The sequence below is a fragment of the Columba livia genome, chromosome 3 (genome assembly GCF_036013475.1).
Source record: "Columba livia isolate bColLiv1 breed racing homer chromosome 3, bColLiv1.pat.W.v2, whole genome shotgun sequence".
Lineage (NCBI taxonomy): Eukaryota > Metazoa > Chordata > Aves > Columbiformes > Columbidae > Columba > Columba livia.
This window is the reverse complement of record NC_088604.1, coordinates 120,305,305-120,320,196: the sequence shown is the minus strand read 5'-3', so window position 1 is coordinate 120,320,196 and position 14,892 is coordinate 120,305,305. Positions and strand designations below refer to the sequence as shown.

General features: G+C 39.6%; 1 protein-coding gene across 25 annotated transcripts in view; it reads right to left on the bottom strand.

The window, feature by feature from the left end:
* The window catches only part of CCDC88A (coiled-coil domain containing 88A), a 64,158-nt gene that overhangs the window by 39,483 nt on the left and 9,783 nt on the right, over positions 1-14,892 (bottom strand). For 24 of the 25 annotated variants that reach the window (XR_010471931.1, XM_065059931.1, XM_065059935.1 and 21 more), the window contains 4 exons: positions 7,564-7,672; positions 5,616-5,685; positions 1,141-1,199; positions 514-597 (listed from right to left, as the gene is read on the bottom strand). Coding sequence is in view for 24 of the 25 variants with exons in the window: in XM_065059931.1 (XP_064916003.1) it covers positions 514-597; positions 1,141-1,199; positions 5,616-5,685; positions 7,564-7,672 (322 nt within the window). In the remaining variant the exon portion in view is untranslated. Of the gene's footprint in view, positions 1-513; positions 598-1,140; positions 1,200-4,870; positions 5,094-5,615; positions 5,686-7,563; positions 7,673-14,892 lie in introns of those variants that run through there. The other variant, XM_065059941.1, reaches the window with a different exon arrangement.

Sequence of the window (14,892 nt, the reverse complement as noted above, 5' to 3'; positions counted from 1 at the left end):
CCTCTTTAAATTGTAAGAGCAGAAAAGAAGCACGAGAAAATAAAGCTGAAACCCTACAGGTTAAATTCTCAAGACAAGGTATGAAAAAACATATAAAAGAGAATAAATTGTATGTTATGGAATAGTTTCTTATCTACCTGAAAGTAGTACCTTGTATTTCTGGCAAAATAAAAAGCAAAAGGTAACTTGGACAGAATATACATTATGTATCAAACACATGGGATTTGAACTATATTTTATAAATGAATTTGCATATGAAAATGTCACTAAGTTTGCTGTAATTCTAAGACATTCTTGGAGCAACATACTTGCCCCCTGGTACTGTCTCAACAATGTAACCCAAAAGAGCTTGATCATGAAATCTTTTTGTGAATCAAGCTAAAAAATAATGGCATTTTTTTCTTACTGCAAACAATAGATACACAAATCATGTATTTGCTTTACTTGCTTTTGAACAAATGCAATTCATCTTCTTACAATACAATATTCCACTGCCAAAAAATAACTACGTACCTCTTGAATATGGGCTGCAACTGCTGCTCTTGTATCGAAATCCAGACCTTGGATTCTTTCTATAAATTCTTCTTTTTTCTGACACTAAAAATAAAGATATCTATTTTATATACGTATGTATATAAAAAACTGCAAGTATTTCCATCCCTCCTTTGTATTAAGAGCTAAAAAAGTTAAATCTGAAATCACAACGATCATATTGCTGAATTATTATGCATAATTGTGTTGACCAATAAACACTTGGTTTATGTCATGTTACAGTAATTATAACTTCCAACACTAATAATAAAATGGCTATTGAAAAGTGGGAAGATAAGACGATACTTTTTCAGCACTTTATCATTTTTGTCCTCTCATTACACAATCAGGTGAATTAACAATATTACAGTATATAAAGTATTAGAAATCCTACATACACACTTTGCTATGGTCATACAATAAAATGTAAGAGGTGTAAAATTACAGCCATTTTCACTGTGGGAATATCCAGATTTTCAAGGAATGCCATAGTACCACAAGAGGAAGGAAGGTCTGAGTCATATACCACCTCAGCTATTAAAACAGTAAGAAAAGAGATGGGTAGCACTTAAACCTTTTCATACACATATCAACATAAATGAAACCTACCTGAACCGCACAACCAAGTAAAAGCAGCAGGAGTTTTTTAATTTCTTCAGTACCTGGCTCTAAGAAGAAAACAAGAACAAAACAACGGTAGGTGTAAAATGATCATTTGAGTTTCTTCCCCTACCCCGCAGGCAACAGCAGGTTTGCTCATTGCTTTCATGTCATTTATGTCAACTTAGTTTAGAAAACAAAAGATGCAGAAAAGCCCATCTTCCCAGCTTTCAACTTAGTCCTTTGAACTGCCAACTTGCAGCATTAACACGTAGTTTAATATCCGTAATAGTTTCTACTGAAAAAAATACCATTTCAGCCCCTCATAAAGCAAAACTTAGAAGCGACATTTTCAAGAGCTTTGGGGACCTACAATCAAGTTTTCAAGTGTAATTTCAAGTATTTCACGATATTTACAAAAATGCTGAAATTATTTGCCACCTCCAAGCTGTAAGTTCTAGGTGACAAATTCCTTTAAATTATTCCGTAAAGCTAGATTAGATATTCATCTGCACATCTAAAAACCAAAATGAATATCCAAATCTGGCCCTAGGCCTCTTAATCTCCTAAAGAAGCTTAAGTTAAAGAATTCTGTTTACAGATTAATAAAGATGTATCTTACTTTTTACATGCAAGATGTCCTCATCCTGCTATTAAATATATGCTACATCTAGAATATAAATGCCAGAAGCAAACACTTGAAGGATGGCAAAATAGCTGACGTTAGTTGGAATGAAACTCTAAATGGTCATATATAATTTTGCTTTACTGCAACAGAAAACACTATCCACCGAGCTCTCGAGGAATAAAAGGGGCCTAACAGCGTCCTTTCTGCAATATACTCTGGATTTCAGCCAATGGTTTATTTCATTGTTAGTGAACCAGACAAAAGCTACGCTGTCAAAAATAACGACGCTGGTGCTGGTGAGAAATTTGACCTTTCTTCTGCAAACCTGTGCTCTGCCATCACCAACACATCGTCTCGGTCCAAAACCACCACAGCGTGGCCAGCAGGTGCTCAGGTAGGCGCAGGCCTTGCTGAGCCTGGCCTAACTTACTCAAGGCCCTTTGTTTAAAGGACCGAGTAATCACAGACAACCTCCAATGATCACAGGACGATTACAAGCATCTAAAAGAAAATCCAGCCAGAACCTTCCTTCTGAAATGACAGTCTGCATCTCCGTTGGGTAAGTCAGCTTATTTTGGATGAAACCTCACGTAAGAAAGCTGTAACCACTCACTGGCACCTGAAAACTGTCCTTTGATTTGATCCACTTTGTAAGGGAGGCAAATGCAAAATCCTTCTCAAAAAGCTGCAGATGTGAGATAATCTTGATCAAGAGAGGAAATCAAAAAGTAACCAGGAAAGAACCCGAAAGGATACATAATTCTTACTGATTTTTACTAGCGTTCAGCAGAGTCAAGCGTTCCCCACGGCTTTACGAGGTCTCTGTACATCAGAATATTAAGTAAAGAGCCTTTTTCTAACATTGCCTCAATCTGCTGCTTTTAGACGGAGATATGTATAATCCCAATGAACACGTGACGTTTCCATTTTTCAAAAGAGGTTTGTCAGGCAGATCCATTGCGGAGAACATGAACTCAAATGGGAGATTTTTAATCATTCATACAGATTTGCAGCTCAAAGACTCGAGCTGTGAAGTCTTTTACATAGAAACTGAAACCGCCAATGAAGATGTTTCACCAGAAGCAGCTACTTCAGCTGCACAAGAGGAATTCCATCTGGCGGCCTGTCTTAATTAATACAGATTAACCAGACTATTGTAACTGAAGGAATCCATACGAGTACCACATATCCTCCATTCATTTATCCCAATTAATTCGTCACTTTTTTTTCAAAGCAAGCCGTGAACTCCTCTTGGGATGCTCATCTGCACACAGCTTCAGCATCTCCTGACTGGCTCTTCAAAGCCAACCTGAAGATGGTGTCCATGTCTCTCCCACACATTCCCTGAAGGAACATGGCAAAATCCTGCCGCTTCCCACTGCGACCAACCAGCTGTAGGTTTTTCTTCCTTTTTCTGCATCACCCATACAGAAACAGATCATTCTCTTCCACACCCCCAACCTGCTGCTTGAGCTTTGTCCCTACCCCAACCCATACCCACCCTCTGATCTTTCCCGCACGCCCCCTTATCCCTGCCTGTCAGATCTCTGCAGCCTCCACCCTCAGAAATACGAACTGGTTTTAATCTTGCCTCTTCCCCCGTTAAAGAATATGTGCCTCATCATTATCTCCTTTTTCCTTTTCCCCTGTAATTTAACTGAGCATTTACAATCACAGCCTGTAGCTCTTCTCCAGCTTTCTCCTCCAACTGGCTTCCTGCCAATTAGCTCCACTGAAATGTTTCTTGATAAAGTCTGATGACCCCTTTTTCACCAAAGCTCAAATCCAGCACTCTATCTGCATTTCCCTTGATTAGCCACCTGCCTCTGATAGAGTCAAACACGGTTCTCTTCCTGAGATCTTATCTGCCCTTGCCTGCTGTGATTTGTTGTCTTCTGGTATTTCTCCACTGAGTTCCTTAAGCACCAAGTAGTGCAAAGGGGAAAAATCGGGAGATGTTCCTGTGAAAAGAATCACAGCTACAGCCTAAGCTTTAGTGAACCGAATCCTAACTGCTTGATCACAAAATCAACTTGTACTACGGGGGCTTGTCTTGGTGCAACCAGACTCGCATAACAAGCCTCTCTAAAGGTCACCAAGGTCTGATTTCACCACACTTGCACACCAAAGGAAAAAAAACTCGATAGGCATGAGTTCCTCTTCAAGTCGACACAGCAAGAGCAGTCTTAACTTCCCGAGAGGAAAGGTTCTGGATGGAACCCACAAGAACAGCTCTGTCTTCTGATTTGGATCAAACTCCATGATGAACTCAAGCAGGAATCTGAAACGTCTTCAAGAATAATGTCGCACATCACCATTTTTTTTAATATGGTCTATGCTACAGCAAGATCTGTATTTTCTCACACCAATCCAATAACATCCCCAGAGGAGAACAACACAAACACCACCAGAGGTTCCGCTTGCCAGACCACAAAAGCTCCACGGCCTGAGCTGAGGTCCCGGAACAGGAAGCAGCTTTCTCATTGATGACTAAAGCACAGGGGTTTGTGTATACAACTCAATACGAAATTATCTTGGTGGGTTTCCATAGTGCATTTGAAATAACATTTCATCTTCTACTACACAATATTGTTAAGATAATTTTTTAAAAAGTCACTACACAACCAGTACTACAACCTGCCTTTTTTGTTATTCTGTTTTTCCTTTAAGTTTGGTCTCTAGGCATATCCATGCAGCATTTCAAAAACCTTAAGAAAGTCTGGAATCAAAATATAAAAGCACAATGGATTCTATTCTTTTGGAAAAGAGACCACATTCACGCGTCTTGGTGCATATGATAGATTACAGCATCTGCACATATACAAACTTAAAAGGCTGTGACCTCAGAAGCAAAAGCAGCAATACTCAGAAGCAGAAAATAAAAATTAAAAAAAAAAAACCAAAATACCTACATAAATGAGATATATGCGGATGGGATATGGCAAGTATCGACATTATGAACCCTGAAATTGAAAAGCGAGGTAACACAGATGATCCTTCTCGCGCATGAGAAAAATCTTGTCTCACGTACACGGAAGCATGGCATAGAAGACATTTAAATAAATGAAAAAGGCAGGGGAAGCCACACAGCCTGTTAGAGGAGTTCCTAACCTCTCTGCTGAGGCGCTACAACATCAGAAGGAGAACACCCGGGACACATTAGAGCCAAGTTAATACAGTGTGCCCAGTCCCCAGTGGCTCCGTGCAGGCCAGGTGTGGCTGCTCCCTGCTCCTGGGATTGGGAGCACGCTGCAGAGATCCCCGAGCGGCTGCGGGTACTCAGCTGGGTCCACACGGCCTAATGTTCTTGGTCTGAAAATTGCAACTCTCAGAGCTGGAAGCAGAGAAGGTGGGAGCATGGAGAAGACAGTATCAGTTCGGGGAGAAAGCACCAAGGTAATTGCAATATTTTTCAGGTAACGATGCGAGAGAAGCAGGAGAGTTTGGGGAAGGAAAAACACAGATTAGGAGCTGGGTTGAGTGAGATGCACTGAACTGCCAGTTTTCTCAGGGGTGGCTTAGGTAGAGAAAGTTGAAAGCACAGTAGCTGGGAATACATGAAACTTATGTTTTGTTGTATCAGTGTCTCACTGGTTGCTGGGAAATGTGCTTCATTTCAGTATAAAGCCCAATAACAGGCAATGCTGAGGTTGGACACAACACGTTTTTATGAAGTGTGGACCTTTGGTGCAAACAAAAAAACCTGTTATTCATCATTAAGAAACCACTTACTTGCTAGAAGTATTTACACAATCTTCTGTTGAAAGGCTCAATCCCATATGAATTATATTTCCAGTGAAATAATACAAATTATTACACCAATGTAAATTTTCATCTTAGTTAAAAATAAACTTACCAGAAAAAGGATTTTTGCCGATTATTAATACATTTGGCAAAGACATCATGATCAACTGCTGCAAATTCTCCTATGAAAGTTAATTAAAATATTATTTAAACCATATGGATTGAACAAAAGCAAATATCAAATACTAACCACCACTAAAAAGAAATTAGGATCACATCAGTAGCTTAAAAATTGTCAAGTGTCAATATATACATGTTCAACACTTCATTATTTGGACATTAATTAAAAAAAATCTTACAAGTATGCATTACTTCTACCAAAGCCTTGTTTGATTGGTTTGCAAGATCACGTCACCATAGTAAAATCCTCTCGTGGCAATGGACCTGAAGCCAACTAGATCCTGTGTCTCAGAACGCAGCAAAACTCTTAAATTATGAGCGTTCATGTTTCTCTGAGTAGCTTATTGAGAGATGCTTATTTTATTTGCTCTAAGTTGCATTTCTACCACAAAAGATCAATGTCCTCAAGTTCATGTCCATAGTCTCTGGTGGCCTTGCCAAAACCTGGATGTGAAAATTACAGGGTTTTTGCTGTAGTTATGCTGGCACAATCCTCAACACAAAGGTACAAAATCCCACTTGCATGATGAGGCGGGGCTGGAGTTGGTCAGTCCCCGGCCTCAAGCAGCAGCTTTGTCCGTCCGTCCATCCTATAGATGGTATCAATGGACACTTCTGGCGGGCACGGAGGGCTGTAATCAGGTCAAATCCCCAGTCTAGACAGAGCCTAATTCTGCAGAGCAGAATCATCTCCCTCCTTTCCCAGATGTTATTCCCAGCAGATGCCATGTGGGCAGCTCTGGAGTCCAGCTTTTTGTTTCTCCTCAGTGTTGGATTCACTAATACAGAAAACGCTCACACTCTAAAGCAACGTATTCCAGACCATCACCGCTTTACGTCCCAAAGGCACATGTGCCATATTGTAAGTTAAGAACTTAACGTAAGTTAACTAATATTATGTCATATTTGAAAAATGACATGACTTGAAAACCACCTGTGGAAATTCTTAGCTATAGCTGCGCTTGAGAGTTCCCACCAGCTGATACTGGACATTAAAAAATAAATGTATCAAATGATTGATAACAGATTGAAAAACAGGTACCCTCATTGCACGTGCTAAAGACAAATTATAAGGAGGTAGAAAATATCTTGATCTATGCAAACATAATGAATTTCAAGCAATCATAACTTTTGTACTTCTAAGATATTGACAAAGTTAATTTTCAAACAGAATTTTTTAAAAACTGAAGTGTACCACAGGAATTTTTAAACTAATAAAGAACAGGTAAAATATAAATAATGCAATGAGTATTTATAGCTACTACAAAGGACAATCCCATACTTTAAAGGGGGCTTGGTGGTTTTGTGGGTTTGGTTTTTAAATAACAGCTCAAATAATTTCATGATGCTATTCTAAAGCTCTTCTTACTGTGAGGCAGAGTACAAGCAGAGGTAACCAAGAAATGTGTTCTCTACGGATCAGTGACATTATCATCTTTTTTCTTACACCACCTCCACCTTTTCAGAGCCGTCTACCACCTCTCCTGTCAGACGCTGTTAACATCACGAGCAAGCTTGGTGCTTTTGAAATGACTGCTGCTATTAAAAAGGTGAAACTGGAACCTTTCCTTTAACTGTTGTGTAACCTGCAAAAATAAACTAAGCCTATTGACAAAATTCTGCCTTGCTCATACAAACTTGTGGAGTTCATCAGCATCTATTTTATTAAAGACTCATACATTGTGTCAAATGGGGCTGACAGAGCGCCCATAGGAGTGATGGAATCTCAATGGTTTTCATTTCCAAAGCCCAGCAGAACCTGTAGGGCGCTCAGTTCTCCTGAGTCACCTGCTGCAAACTGTTGCCCTTCAAGGCATTACTATAAAAGAACACTTAGAAACAATTCTAGGCAAAACATAATATAAGAAACAACTACTGACCTGATAGTAAGTTTTTATTTGCTTCACCAAAATAGACAAATTTTGAATCCTTAATGATGCGTCATTGTTGACTTTTTTGTTTATCCTCTGATTAGCAGACTTTGGATTACTGAAAAAAAAGAGAATAAATTGAACACACTGAACATTAATCTTTCTGCATAACAAATGATACAGTTAATGTGCCAGCACAACAACCTCTTGTCTTGGTTATCACGCCTTTTTTCTCCCTCCACAAGCAAATAAGGAGTTGTGGAAGTGACTGCCAAAGGCAGAAATAAATAACTTACAACATCTGTCTGTGACACAGCCAGCCAGATTAGCACCCTTTTTGCCTATTAACACAACATGTAACAGGGAGCACCATCGCAATTACTGGAGAATCAATACAACGAGCACGTTTCTGCGGCTCCGCGTTCCCCCCCAGCAGCCCCAGCCCTGACACGATACAGAAAGCAGAGCACAGCTATAACCTAAATATTCCAGCACACACCGAGACACCAGGAACCCTTCTCACTGATGCAGATCGTTACAAGGAGCAGAATGCAGAGTGGCTACATTAACCAGCGTCTATACACTCAAAAACTATAGGATGCTGTTTTATCATGAGGCACAAATCCAGCGTGTAAATTTTAACTTTTCGAACAATGAGGAATAGGAAATCCACCACGCTACCACACATGAAATTGTTTTTAATTTATTTACAGATGAGTGAAGTTTGTCAACAAAGGGATCATTAGCGGCAGTTTTTGTCATGTACTCATATACTACCAGATTTTTGTCTGGGTTGCATTGGCTTCAGAGAGGAAACCAATCCCTTTTTCCTTCACAAAGTAGGAAGGATCTGAGGAAATGCAGATGAGTCACCCTTTTTCAATAGCTCGTAACATAGCAAGTTATTAACTGCATACAAGACAGTGTGACAACCATTCATTGTGATTTTTCAAGGAAAAGAATGCAGAACCAATGCAACTCTCCCACAACAGCCTGTCAAAGGCTCACAGAATTCATGACATGACCCATGTGAAGTTTCGTAGCTTTGGAATTCAACACAGGCAAAGGATTACACTCGAAAATGACCTGAATATTGTAGTGGACTAAGATGTTACCTTGGATTTACTAATTCAGCCAACCTGTAGCTGCAAAAGGAACTACATGGGCTCAAATTGATTCTGCTTTGCAGCTGTGCAGACCTGGACTCCTTTCCAAACGGAATTCATTCACATTTGTTAAAATCAGAAGAGAAAATCCAGGATAAATCCTGCTGACCTGCTGGCATGCAGAGATCAGCCGAAGTCTCCTGTTTCTACGTTCGATTTGGGCCCTTAATCTTCATCTTTAATCTTGATGACTATGGGATTATCTCGAGGCTTTTTCATCCTCCTCAGCAGCATTTCTACAGCCGCACATTGTGGATGACTCTCCCTTTGGAGCACCGAGAACACAGCACTGGAGCTCCCCGGACATTGAAACAGCTCTTATTTTAGTATCAACACCAAAATCAGTGTGCAACCAAACACAAACGTCATAGAAGCCCAGGCTTTACACCTTATCATTTCCAAAGTTGTACTAGAGAATTTAGACAGATCTTGTAACAACAAAAACCAGCACTATGTCTTCATAATGGTACGTAAACAGAAATCTTGACATGCTTCTAAGACAAATTGTTACTATCCCAATAAAACAAATGGGAAATGAACACAAACAACAAATTCCTGAACAGCAGCAGAAAAAATGCCAAAGGGCTCTGTGTGAAGAAGGGAAAAGAAGAACAAAAAGGGCAATTACAGCCCAAGATTTCTTGGGACACAAGTTCCTAGTTCCCCACCACCATCACCTTCATGTTCTGCAGTACAATATTTCATTACTGGGACTTGCATAAAACCCAAAGCACATGTGCTGCATCTCTGGTTTATTTCATTACATTAATATCCATTTTTGAAATCAGAAGTCAGAACATCTGGGCAAGATCAGGAACCATAGGGTGTCATTATACCCGTTCCTGGACTTCCATCCCAACTACCAGCCTTTCTGCTTACAGCACAAATAATTCACACCTCTCAAACAATGCACTAACAGACACTAACTGAGCATTTTTAGAACGCTTTAGCAGATGCTACAGCAAATCATTCTTGCTTCATTTTTTCCATCTTAATCCTTAGAAATCCAACAGTGTATGGATCAACTCTGCCAAATTATGCATTAACAAAGATAATGAGAATTTCTATTCTATTAGTCTTGTGTCAAGCTTAACGCTGACATGAATAAAAGACTTTGTTAATTGTAATGTTGAAAGCAAAGTAATATTCCTTTATTTCCACCAATTCACCCAGGTATCCTCCTCCCCATATATATAATAGATACAAATTCTTACAATAATTCATATATGTATAATAATTATTTTAACGTGGTGAATATCTTCATCTATCTAGACCAAATGAATGGCGGACACATATTCCGTACATTTTATGGAACTTCCAGGCTTTATGCTGGTTTGGGTCAAAGTGATTCATTCCTGTAACTCAAAACAGAAAGCATTCAACTGCTTGTTTGTGTTTGGTTTGGGGTTTCGTAGGGGTTTTTTGGCATCAGCTGCAGGCAACAGTTCAGTGAGGCTGTGAATTTTGCTGGGAAAGCCCCAGGTGTGCTCTGGAACTGTCCCGTTCTATGAGCCTCTGCTAGTGCAGAAATAGCAACAATTTAAAACGTCAGGCTCAGGACAACAAGTGCACAGAAAACATTTATTTCTGTAATCTTAGTTTTTTTTCCTAAAGACTACGGCTACAGGTAACAAGAAGCTTAACTTCTTGGTCTTGAGGCTTGACAAATTTAAGTTACTTACACATCAGTATTATCACTACTAGTCTCCACAATTCATTTTTAATACAACTAAACATGTACCCTCAGTAACTCTCTCTTACTAGTAGGAAGTTGTATTTCTTTGATTTTGTCACGTTTTGGTAAAGATTGTCATATTGGGTCATTATTCTTCAAAGGAGGGAGGTAGGTTGTCTTTGGCGCTCCCAATCAACACATTAGCAATGACTAGGATGACTTTCACTGATAAAAAATTGATTCTAACTCTTCCTGGAGTGAAATCCTGCTCTGAATACCTTCCAATGCAAAAAGGACTTTACCTCCGCACTACAGCAATTTAAATGTTTCTAACCACACTACGTCATTAAATGAGTATACTGTGTAAACACAGAATACCAATAGGCTACCTACAGAAATGACCCAAAATGTCTAAATGACGGAAACATCTAAATGAGAGGCTGCTTGCTAGAAGAATCCTGCAGTGTTTGTATCTACCAGCGTTCCCTCATCTTCGGTCACTGATTTCTAGTTTTCAGACTATGCTAAATACTGATGTCTTAACTTGCTCCTCTCAAAGAGGAACTAACACAGCCTGATGTTAGTGACACATTTTCCATTATATGCTGTTTGTATAACTGTATTTTGTCAGACTGGTCCAACCCACCAACAGACATACTGATTTTCTTCTAAAGCATTTTGAAATAACTAACAGAAAAAGCTAATGAAATATAATCTGCAAACACTTTTCATACAGAAGGATAAAATTCTAAACTTAAATTGCCAAATATCTGTATTGCTTTCAAGAGCACATATCTTGAAATTAGTTTACATTTTCTGGCAACCAATTTATTACAGATTTTAATACATTACTTGTATCCACATGTTGAATTGTTCCATTTTTATGACCAAGAAATTTTTCTAATAATTACATTTTTATTCATACTAAACAATTCTGCTCGTTAAAATATGTTTGGTCCAATACCATTGAAATAAAGTGGTACACGCTGCTGGCAATTCAACAAGATGCAAATGAAATCCTGTTGAAAATGAAGCAGTTCTAAACTAGACCTCTGTAAAAGGTAGCTTTAAAGAACAGTTTTTTAAAAACACAAGATTCCAGTGGCTACTGTGCTGGTTACACTAGAAACATTTTGAAGGCAATACATGCTCTGCACTCTGAATTGCTCCTTTTATTAGGCGGAGCTACTGAACTGCTTCAGTGGCGAATAGCCTGGCAAAATAGGGCAAATCTGCGCAAAGTCAATAGGAAGCAGAGCAGTAAAAGATACCCTTGAGCGATTTTACATTTAAGAGCAACCTACTTATGACAAGATACATTAATTTCAATAGCCATAAAAACAGACATGAGCATCTATCCCAATAATGCCTTAGTTTAAAACTACTGATTACAGCGAAAACTTCCTAATTTTGAAATACTACCAGTGTCATGAATTACAGATTGAGACCTCATATAATCAGGGATTATGTGCCTTTAATTTTTCATTGACCAAAATCTATCAGAAACGGGAATGTGATATCTTAATGGCTTCATGCTTAAATCTATGCAGACTGCAAACCAGTTGTGTCCTCTCTTGCCATCTGTTCCTTGATGGTACTTAACCATTAAGTCCAGTATTATAACGCACCCTCATTCGAAATGTATCATTGTTCTAATGTATTTGTTAAGTATAGTGAAATGCTGAAACAAGCACTTTTGAAAAAACCTACGCAAGTGTACAGCTCAAAGGATGATAAATATTGACTGTTCCTCTGTGATTTAGCTTACAGTAGCATGGTATTCACATTTACATATAAATGCTGCCTGCCCAATAAAGTTCTATTTTTTGCAAAGTCCCTATAATTGGAATACTGAGGCTCACTCTTGCTCTTTGCCAAATATTCCAATAATTACTGGTAGGAGAAATTTTGGATAGATTTCAAATAATAAAGCAGCATTGCAATTATTTACTGTTAACAAGAAAATAAATGTGTACAAAATGTGTTTTACAAAGACATTTGATACAGCAGTGTCCTTTTACTGTGGAAGTTAAAATAAAATCAGGACTTTCCCTGGAGAATAACTGATAATCTCCAATTTGCTTTAAATATTTGAAGCAACACCAGACAGAGCAGAACATTGAGGCAATTAAATTATCAAAAGCACCTCTGCATACTGGACAAGAAGAGCCCTGGCCTTCCTCAGCGTACTGTTTCAACAGCCTTTACAATCGAGTTACAGCATCAAATGGGGCAAATTCTGAAGTGCAATATTGTCAGTATCTGAAGCTGGTGATCACGCAGACTCTAGAAACACTGGTACAAGATGGCACACTTCAAACTCCTCCTGCATCTATCAGTATGAACATTTTCTGCTGCCAAAGCGTATTTCCATGCTAAAACTACTAAAAAGATGAAGAAAATAAATGTAGCTCCTTTTCTCTGTCTCTGGCACATACTCATCAGGCTTCCTGTGTTGACAGAAATGGATTTAAATAGATAAGTTCTCTAAAGAATAATTCACGATACAGACTATCCATGGTTGAAGCATGCAAAGAACTAATTTGGCATGTTCTTATCTGAAAAATAGAAGGCAATAAAATCCTTCCACCTCTCGAAGAGCATCATGCAAGCCATGCAGCAAGCCCTGAGGCTGCAATGCATTGACAATGTTGAACGATGCGATGGCCCAGCGATGTTACACAACGTGCACACGACTATCACAACTGGAGAACCACAGTCTGACTTGCTGAAGACACGAGGGATGTACATTTTAGAGTTGTACAAGTGTTCAGTTTTGAGTCTTGCTAGCCATTCTACCTCTGTGCGCTTCCACAGGATCCAGAAAAGGATGTTCTAAGCCTCACCTGCAACGAGCAACCAAATGTGATTTATACCAACTGCTCTTCTTTGCCTTTTTAGTGGGCATTTATTACAATCCACCTCTTCCTTGTGAAACACCTGTATTTTTGCCTTTGAGACCATACTGTTCAAGCAGCAATCAACGCACACTCAAATGTCTGCAGAACTATGCGAACATCTGCTCAAACATCTAAAGGTATCATTATAAATGCTGAGATGCCCTTTACCGCAAAATAAGGTGCATATTAATACCTCAACTTAAGGACACTTTGCTAACTCTGCACTTAGCAAAGACTGACTATATGTGCCCAAATCTTAACAGTTGTATCAAAAGTTTTTTGCCTTATGCTAACATGAGTTTTAGAAGTAACTCTAACTTCATAAGCCTTCTGTCCCTTGCACAAAACCACATGCTCTAGGATTATGTCCAACATCATAAACTATTAGGAGACTGAAGCTCTATGCCTGCTTACAAGAAACACAACCAAGTGGCCTACGACAAATCAGCTGGCTGGTGGCAATCACAAGAACACCACAAAGAACAGCCAAGTAGACACCGAGCATCTGCAGACAGCTTTCCCACTCCCTGCCTCAGCTCTGCAGCATCCGACCAGGCTGAGCTGCTCACAGGGGAGCTGCACAGCACTTAAGCTCTCTTACTGGTGCTCACAGCCCAATTACTCATGGCTGACATGTGCCAGAATAGCTGTATCGGAAGCAGTGCCACAAGCCTTTTGTGCTGCTCAACCCCGTCTCTCCCTCCTCCGTCAATACCAACCTGCTGCGCCTCCCGGCCTCGGGGCTGCTCTGACCAGCAACTGCTCTGCTGGGTGGTCCCACCGCTCCTGGTGTCATTTGCACGACGAGACACCCCCTCACAGCTGTCACACGTGAATGAGCCAACAGCCAGACAAAATCATGGCACGTTCAAGAAGTCTGGTGACTGATCTTTAACTTCTCCCTCCCAAGGTTTTAAAAAGGCACAGACCAGAACAGCGCAGATGTCTGGTTTGTCCTTTCTCTTTTCCTTAGTAGCAATAGGGAAGATGCATGCAGGTGAGTGAAAGGCAGGAGAAAGAGAGGAACTAAGCCAGTTCACCTGTCATCTACTAAGCACACACTTGTATCACTGAATTAACACGCCCAAAACGCCTAACTTCCAAGCTTACAGAGCAACAGCTGTCTTTATCATCACATAATATGAAACTACTTTTCTACTCTTTCACCTTGACTGTCAGATGTACTCTTTTCCCTTTCACAATAAAAGGTACTGTGTCAAAAAAAAAGCTTTTGGCCAAAGACTGAAAATACCGAATCACCACTCACCGCACCGAGTAACCTGGGGAGCCCCCCCCAAAAATCCATGAGAATGTGGAGCAGCCCCTACTCCACAGCTGGCAAAAGGTAAGGGGCCTTCCACCAAATTAAACACTGTCGCTGGCAGAAAAAAATCTATAGGATCCAGAGCATCACCGAATGCTTCACACACAAAATAAACACTCCTGCTTATTAAATAATTGAGAATTCCTAGACAAAACAACTTGACAAAGAAAACTTTTTTTGAGCAAACAGATGAGAACCAGAAAGTTTGAAAACATACTTTACTACTTCAACAAACCTAAATATCCAATAAGGGTCATCTTCTTCTGGTATGGG